The sequence below is a fragment of the Wyeomyia smithii genome, chromosome 3 (assembly GCF_029784165.1).
Source record: "Wyeomyia smithii strain HCP4-BCI-WySm-NY-G18 chromosome 3, ASM2978416v1, whole genome shotgun sequence".
NCBI classification, from domain to species: Eukaryota; Metazoa; Arthropoda; class Insecta; order Diptera; family Culicidae; genus Wyeomyia; species Wyeomyia smithii.
The window spans coordinates 184035045-184044270 of record NC_073696.1 but is presented as its reverse complement, the minus strand read 5'-3'; the positions used below and the strand labels follow the sequence as shown (position 1 = coordinate 184044270).

At 37.5% G+C, this 9226-nt stretch overlaps 1 protein-coding gene across 1 annotated transcript in view; it reads right to left on the bottom strand.

Moving 5' to 3' along the window:
- Positions 1–1371: 1371 nt before the first annotated feature.
- LOC129728301 (kinesin-like protein KIF3A) overlaps positions 1372–9226 on the bottom strand; it is a 37848-nt gene continuing 29993 nt past the window's right edge. The window contains exons 3-5 of the mRNA XM_055686735.1: positions 2743–3872; positions 2256–2673; positions 1372–2199 (exon numbers count right to left, since the gene is read on the bottom strand). Coding sequence (XP_055542710.1) covers positions 1942–2199; positions 2256–2673; positions 2743–3872 — 1806 coding nt within the window. The 3' untranslated portion in view covers positions 1372–1941. The remainder of the gene's footprint in view (positions 2200–2255; positions 2674–2742; positions 3873–9226) is intronic.

Below are 9226 nucleotides of genomic sequence, written 5' to 3'. Positions count from 1 at the left end.
CGTGTCAAATAAACGATAGGTGAAGAAAAAAAAATGAAAAGACCATGTGGTTAAAGTCGCAAGGAGGGGGGGTTGGCCAAAAGACCACGGGGGGTACGGGGGGTATAAAAAGTGATCAAAATATGACCAAGTGGTTTAGGAACGGCCCTTAATCGTCAATAATCTCTTCTGTTATAGCGAATTTCGTTATTCCACCAGCTCACCTCGATTTGACCTGGAAGCGCACTAACTGCTGTCAAAACCCTTCTTTATTCGCTCGATTTTGACCCAGTTTTGACCTGCCGTGCTGCCCGAAGCGCACTGCAAAAATTGTCAGCTTCAACCCACCACCGCACGTGCTAAGTTCGTAAACAATAATCTGGCATCTCTTTCTTACTTGCGTCTCAAATGGCGATGACGTTTTATTATTCCTCGGCAGTTTTGCCCGCACACAGTGGAATAAAGAAATCCGCTATTAGAAAGCTCTTGTACGGGAGGCGGAAAATCAATCGGCGAAAGACAGAATCACATGGCGAAAACACATTTCAAGACATGGCCTTTTCCGATTTGTTCAAATTGATCTTTTCGTACGAATGACAGATACGGCTGTAAAAAAAAAACACGGATGTCTTATTTTCCTATTGTTATTCGCAGAGTTCATAGTTTTATCCTTTTTTTCTGGTCCCTGTACCTTTCATAATTTAAGCTTTTATGTTTCCACGTTATTAAATGTTCTGCCCTATGTGTCTGACCACTTTTCTGTCTTATGTGATTCCCTGGCTCTGGATTCTGTGGCTAATAATAATGGTCATATGTTACTACGCTGTTGAACTCTTGTTATTTTGGTCATTTACGAGGAAACACAGCAGTCAAGCTTATAATACAGTTTGGAAGTAACGTTATATGTAGTAGTTCGAAAGGACCAACAGAAAGTACCGAGTGATAAAACCGTTGACCGGAAATAAGCATTTGGAAATACTAGCTGTAACAGGCGACCAAAATAATTTCACTGAGCATACACCAACGATTCTATAGAACCGTTCACACCATCCATCGAAACTGCACTTGAGCAAGGCAGTTGAGCAGACTAGATATTTGGAAAAGCTTGTCATTCCATGTGAAAGAAAAATCACGAATACAAAGTTTATAGTTCAGAAATAGCTAATTTGTAATCGATTAAATCAGTTCAGAATCAACAGAAAATGATGTGAATGATTTGAAGCATTCATCGAAAAAATATATAATAATGAAATATATTCGTACGCTTTAGATTAGATTGGCAGACTTACAAATCTCACGATGTTATTTCGAACATAGTCAAAATGTATGCTCTACGTTTTTCAACAGAATTCAATAATTGGGTTTCTCTAAATAAAGAGTGGCACGACCGGCTCAACGAACTAGCTTTTATTGATCAGCAAATATACATAGACAAATATCAATGTGAGTATAGATCGGATACGACTCTCAATTGAACTGGAATTTTTGTGTGACTACTATTTGTGTGTGATGTATTTGCATAATATAAAAGAAATCTCGTTACGACTGAAATAATATTTGCTGAAACGTAAGGAACACAAGTTACAAATCCACAAACCGAATGCCAAACAGAATTTCATATAAAACTGAACCCCCTTTCTATAGATAGAATCACATCAACAGTTACAGTTTTACAGCAGATAGTTTGTAGTGAATTATTGATAATATGATAAGATAAACAATGAACACAAGTACATTACAAAAAAATTCTAAAATTATAAACACTGGTGACAGTTTGTCCTATTGACTAGAACATAATTGCACGTGATTTAAGAACTGAACTGAAACATGATGGGTTACCATAATTTACAACAAGCGTGCGAATCAACACACGGGTGCGAATAAAGAAAGCCTCTCCTCTACCTAAATACTTTTGATCATTGTGCTGGGCGCTTTCGCGTTGCAGAAATATTCAGATCTAGCTTAATAATACTTTCGAGCCGTAGTCGGCCGAGCTATTCCCGATGTGCGTGGCCTGGCAGTTTTGGCCCGCACTGGTTCCGTTACAGAATCAGTGTTGTAACTCAAGTACACATGCGATAAATCAATCAGATCCGTTTCTTTGGTGTTGAGTTTTGGTTCGGCCACATTTTTACGCATATTGTTGCCCGTGTATGCTACACATTTCAGCTGCCATTCGCCAATGTCTTCGTTCCAGTGGGTAAATTTCTCTATCATGTTCTTCAAAAGGAGACCAACAATGTAAGAACTTGAGAAGTTAAAAGTTTGTGACTTACCTGATATTCTTTAGGAATGTAGGAGTTTATTACCAATTCACAGAGAGCCAACTCTCGTGATAAACTGCGAATATTTTCATAAATGCCTTCTTTCTCGCGCTGTTGTTCCTGCTGCTGATCAGCCAACTCGGATTTAATGCTCATCAGCATTGACATGACCCGTTGCAGTTTTTTAGTTTTTCCAACACATTCCTCTTGTAGGGAACTATACCGTTCCTCAATGTCAATTCGTTCGGCCTCGATTTTTTGTAGATTCTCCTCCAACTCGCGTTCGGTTTTTACGCGTCGTTCAAGCTCAACTAGAGATTTTTCTAAAAGCATTTCCTGTGCTTGTGCTTTTTCCAGCAGGTTTTCACCACCAACAAGAATTTTGTTCTCCAAAGAGGACAGTTTTGCGCGAAGTTGATCCTGTTCCGATCTAAAAGTTTTGAGACAAACACTTGATAAATATATTAGAAAATAATTTAACTAAAGATATGACACTCACTTCGCCCGACTGATTTCTTCCTCGTTCTCCATTGCCTTCTTTTCAAGTAATTCCTTTTCCGCGTCGGCCTTTTCTCGCTTTTCTTTAGCCTTTTCTCTGCGCTTCTTTTCTTTCTTTTCCATGCGTTCCTTTTCTTTCTCTTCATCAGTTTCAATTTCATCTTCTTCATCTTCCTCGTCTTCTTCTTCCTCATCCGTTTCAATGCCATTCATGAAGACGCCTTCTTCCAGTTGTCTCTTAAGTTCTTTAATTTCTTCTTGGAAATGGCGCAACAGAGCATCCTTCGGTTCATCATTAATATGAGCCATATTTTGGATATTCTTCGCGCGACAGGCATAGCGCAGCGTGGAAATAGTTTCAACGTAATTTGAATCAGCCGGACTTATGCTGGCACACATTACCGTCTTGGAATTGCCCCCCAGAGAGTCTTGTAATAGTCGAGTTAGTTTTGAGTTACGGTACGGAATGTGAGTACTTTTTCCATCAACTAATGCGCTAATCACATTTCCCAGAACCGACAACGATAGGTTAATTTTAGTAGCCTCCTTGAGTCGCAATCCACTGGACTGTGTTTTGCTTTGCCGCTCTGAGCCAGCCAGATCTACTAACTGCAACTTACCCATCCTTACCAGTTGCTTTCCAACTTCATCTGTTTCACTGGATTCGATTGTTATGGAAAATATAGCATGCGAACGTGAAGACTCGGAATTCATTTTTGTGGCTCCCACAACTCGATTCTTATTTCCCATTTTCATGATGTTATCTAAATCGTCCGCATTATGCACCACATAACCGCTTAAATCTTTGACAAACACTCCAATATCGGCTCGTTCTTTCACCTCTAGACTCTTGTTAATTTCCTTGCCCAGCAAGTCTCGTACTTCTTCGTTATAAATCTCCATATAACTAACACGTACCAAAAACTTTTGGTTCTCCTTACCGCGGGCGATATGCCCAAAGATGTGGGCAAATGTGTTCGGTATTATACCTTTGGTTTGGGGGGAGTCCGGGTTACCGGACATGGTGTACGTTTTACCGGTGCCAGTTTGGCCATACGCCAAGATAGTGCCATTGTATCCTTCGAGCACCTTGTCGACGATCGGACGGGCGGTGTCAATGTATAAATCGATCTGGAAAGAAGTTTTAAAGAACATCATCAAATGTGGAGAAATTTGTTGATAACTGATTATTAAAAATTAGGTTTTAAAATAAAAATATTTTTTAAGTATACATTTCATTTAAATTTTTTGATATAGAAACACTGGTTAACCCGATCTTGTTCGTGATTTTACATTAGATTGTGGCTTCTCTATCCCGTGAAAGGGGATTCATCTCTCGAAAATTGAGAAAAGGACTATCATCTCTGTTTCACCAATTTAGGAGCTGCTCCTACGCTACGATATTGCTCTTCGCTCATATAGGAATGCATTAAGAAATAGAGCTGATAATATTTTTTGATAATAATAGTTCAACTAGGGAGTCAATTGAGTTTTCTTGAAACAGATGATGATTCAAATGAAGCTTCAAAATCCAATTAGCTTACGTATCCTTTATCTATTTTATCATAGGGCAGGGAACATATTTTAAGCAGCTTTAGGAACCGCCTGTGCATTCAGACGAATTATTCGAAATGTGTTGGGTGAAATTCAAACAGTAGTACATAAATCGGTTTTTTCAGTCAGAGCTTGTTTTCAGATTGTAAAACTAAGTTAGCAAACTTTAACAATCATCAATTAAAGTTACCAATCGAGGGACAATATTCCAATCACCCCGAACCTATTTTAAGCAGTTTCCATCTGTTTTGCAGGTGTTTTTCTTTTTCGGCACCCGAAGTGGTTTCTGAATGGTTACAATATAGGTCGATTTGTTTCGAACGATGTTTGTTCACAAATTTCTTTGTGGTTAACGGTATTCCCTATATTCGTAAGACAGCTAGACAATCAAAGTTTTCATTTCCATCATTGAAATTGTTGATATTGATCAAAATGTAGGAGTTTGAGGCCTGTTTTCTTCGACTCATTAAAATAGGCACTACTGCTTAAGCCGTTCCTTACCCTATCTTGAGTTTAAAAACCTGAAATTTTCGAGTTGACCTTGCGGCTAAATTATAAACTATACGCGCTACATACCGACAGTTATTTCGAAATACAAATTTCACTTAACCACAACATTTATTATGATGGTTATGCATGATCTTGAATTACAACTTTCGTTCTATCACAGTTTTCGAAGCTATTGATTAGTTGCCAGTAACAGGAACAATTCGTTCATATGTTTATAATACGTGAGCTAAAACCGGCAATGACTCGGTCTAATCGTAAAATGACCATATAATACTAAAGTTGGGTCAACACACCAAGTTTAATCGTATACAGTTAATCGTATAATACAACTACAAATGGAAGCATTTCCCGCAGTCCAACACCTTTTCCCTATCCAAGTGTCCAGTCCTGGGCTTTTCAAAACAAACAAAGGCTGCGTCAAATGTGTATCGTCTATAGTACTATGTATCCATGTTTCTCATTCAATATTAACACGTAACTCGTGCTAGAACCCACATTGCATTGACTCACGCAAATTTCAAATAGGTCAGTAATGTAGTACATAGTGGGCGGCAGACAGACGGGAATTTTTTCGATGTCTTCATAACACATGTTGCGTTGCACTGTATTGTTCAGTATTTACTGCCTCTAAGGAATATCTACAAATGGCAACAAAATTAATTAAATTGAACTCCAGGGTCAGAGCAGTGAAACGAACATGCCGACCGATGGGGTTTCGTTTAAGACGTTATCTGTTCATAAAAATCCCGAGAAAAAGAAATAAACAGGATGGACGTTAATTGAATTAATTGCTAACTTTGGAACGGAGGCCTTATGCCACGTTCTCCGAGAGTTGTAAAAGCGGGTCATATTCGTTATTTTGTGTTGTTCTTTGAACTAGGAGGTTTATAAATTACGAAATGGTGGCAATAATTACGTCCGCGCAAGTTTAAATTCATTTGAAGCAAAAGCTTTATTGACATGGTTATTATTCCTCCCAATTAGTGCATTTTACTGATGCACTGATAGCGCTAGTAAACAAGTTACAATCCAGATTACAAAATGAATAAACAAAAAATGAGTGTTTATATATAGTTTGATACACTCAGAATACGTGAAATCGTAACAAGGTGATCGATTTTTCAAAAAATTCGATCGTTTTTGTGATAGTATTATATATCTTTATATAAATGAAATATTACTCAAATGTTTTTATTATCTTTACACCTCAAAATAAAGCAATAATAATTTATTACTTTGATTTTCATTTTCAAATAATCATAAAAATGTTATTAGTAGGGACAGTGGTAAATCGCGATTTCGCGGAAGCCGCGAATTCCGCGAAATCCAGCATCGGCCGCGAAATTACCAAAAATCCGCGAAATGCCGCGAAAACCAGCAAAACTGACAAATCTAAAGATTAATGGGCACCTCGATGGCAACGGAAGGCCTTTTCCTACGCAACCAATAAGAAGGAATAGTACTACTACTCTCTCACAACGAGATTTTGTCAGCCTGGGTTGAATTGTTTTCGAATGGTTTGGTTACTAAATCCTCTTAGGGCAAAGATTTTGGTGATAAGAGACCAGCATGATAGAATTTCAGAGTGTGTAGAAGTTGAAAGATGTACCTACTTAGTTCAAGTAGCAAACATTTTTGCATATTTAAAAATACGCAACAGTGAGATTGATATTATAATTTTGGTAATTATTCGAAACGCGGACGGTTTCTGAAGGTTTTCCGGTTGGTTGATAAATATCTATAGATTCCCGGAAACTCGGTAGATGCGGAATGCAGCGTGAATCAGAATAACATGAATAATACGTGCCTGCCGACACTAAAATATGATTGAAGACAATTTGGCAGTAGTCCGTTCTGCAAAGAAATCATGAATCGTACGGTTAAATTACCGTATATTAAATTGACTAAAACAGTTTTTTTATTGTTTTTACCCAAAAAAGCCCTGCATTTGGCGTTTTCTAAAGAAAAGGTTGCCGCGAAATTACCGCGAATTCTATATATTTTCTCCTTCACCACCCGCGAATTTTCAACTTTTTTGCCGCGAATTACCACTGTCTCTAGTTATTAGGATGTACAGGTTAATACCCTTAATGTTTCACTGCCTCAATTTACAGAAAAAGAAAATTAACAACGCAATTTAAACAAATTTCTTATTGCGCGTTTTCGTAGAATTCAATAAAATTTCGAAAACAGGCAAGGATTTCATTCAATTCGAAATGGAAACCTTGTTTATTTTCTTGTTTTGTGGTAGAATTAAATGGACGGTTTTGAAAAAGTGGAACTTAATTTCATATCGCCTTTCACATTCATCTCCGCTTGATAGTGTCTTCGGAACAATTGTTTGTATGAATTGTCAAAAATTATGAAAAGTTTATTATACTAAAAATAATAAAACTAACTTTTTTGTGTTTAAAGATAGACAAATAGTTTATTCAGGAAAATTGTAGAAGACTTAAAAATATGAAACTTTGTTGGAAAAATGAAAATCCTATCTTCATTGGGTACAAAGTTATGAAGTATATTATAAGGAATTTACTCAAAATTTAGGATGGCGATTCAATTTCCAAAAATAAATTCCCTGATGTTCCTTGATGTTTCAAACTTTTTTCTCTGATTATTCGATTTTTTTTTAAACTGATTTAGTTTACGATTATCATAGGTTTTCCCACCTAAATCACAAAAGGCTCAGACATAAACTGGTTCCTGCTGAAATTTCCATCAGTAATTGAAACAGTTTAGCTTCGCTTTTGGTAAGGCGGTATCCTTGAGCATTGCGATTTGTTACACAGGGGTGGGGGGGGGGACGTAACTTTAGCGTTACGTAACGAAAAATCACTGGAGAGACTCTCCATTTCCTCTCGCATTTTTATCAAGGAAATCCTGCAGCGTTACGTAATTTTTATGGGGGTAGATATTGGCGTTACGTTTCGTTACATATGGGGGGTGGGGGTCCAAAAATCGTTTTTTTTTGCGTTACATAATTTATGGATGTCGCCTAACTTGAATTTTGAACAAAAATATTTTTTGTTGAGAAACACGTGATTAAAATGAAAATAAAGATTACACTAATCGACAAAGCTGAAAAAAAAGTTGTCCTAAAGCTCAAATAGGTGCCCTAAAAATATTATAGTTTCTGGACCATTCCTGTCCATTTTGGTGCCCCTGGTAAATGCAGAAGTGCGTCAAAGGCCGCAGAATAATTGCTCGCTGGGTTCGTCGTATTCCGTTTCCGCAGGAAAACTTTAATAAAGTTTCTTAAGACTTAAGGTACTTCCGAAACGTTCAGGGGCACCAAAATTCACAGGAACGGTGAAAAAGCTATCGCCTTTTTTTCAGTTTGAGCTCTGAGGCAATTGTTTCGCTTTTGTCGATTGTTAAATAGTTGTTTGATGTTGGAAGGTTTGTCAATAGTTCGGAAGCAACTGTGAACGTGATGCTAATAAAGTGCAAGAAACCGGTTAGGAAAAAAAATCCCATTTAGCCACTGGTTTTTACGAAAAAAAACGTAGTGATTAGCAAAAAAATGCGCACACTACTTCTTAATAGGTACCTATTCGGATATTTAAAAAAAAATCATCATCAGTTCTCTGCAATCCATTCTCAGAAAGTTTTACTGTACAACAAAAGACTCCCGTGCTACAATTCTCTAACCCATTCCCCGCGGAAATTCACCAATCTAATCTTTGCATATTTTCAAATCATTTGGCGTTGATTGGCACACTCGTTTTCGCTTTAGAAAGAGAAAATTAAGCAACTTAATTATCATTGAGTGGTGTTGTAGGGTTGCTGGTGAGTGTCTACATCGTATGCTCACACGCCACTGAAATTTTCCCTGGTGACTTTACGAATTTCCTGACATTCCCTGATTTCCCTGATCGGAAATTTAAATCCCTTATATTCCCTATTGTATCTCCCAGATGGTCTCGATGTACGATGCTGGCCTAACAAGTCAGTCGTCGTAAGTTCGAGCCTCGGCTCGGAAAAACTGTTAGTGTCAGTAGGATCGTAGCGCTAGCCCCGCAATTGTCCTGTACACTAAACAGTCGGCTGCGAAGTCTGTGTATAAATAAACAGAAGTTCAAGTTCCGAATCGGAATGTAGCACCAAGACTTTGCTTTTACTTTGCTTTATATTCCCTGATTCTCCCGGTTTTTTCCTGGTAGTTGCCACCCTGTTTAGTCTTTCGTACTTGACTTTGGTTAGTTTTACACAAAAGTGTTGATCGGAGGAATTATTAGGCCACACAAAACACACATTTTTGCCAAAGACCATACATCTCCAGGACTTTTCCTTACAAAGTTATACCAAATTATAAGCTTAAATCGATAACTTTAAGAAGGTATACTACCCATTATCGCATAATTGTAACATTTGCAAAATTGGTTGTTCGAGCAAATGACACTTTTATATTTTGACTTTAA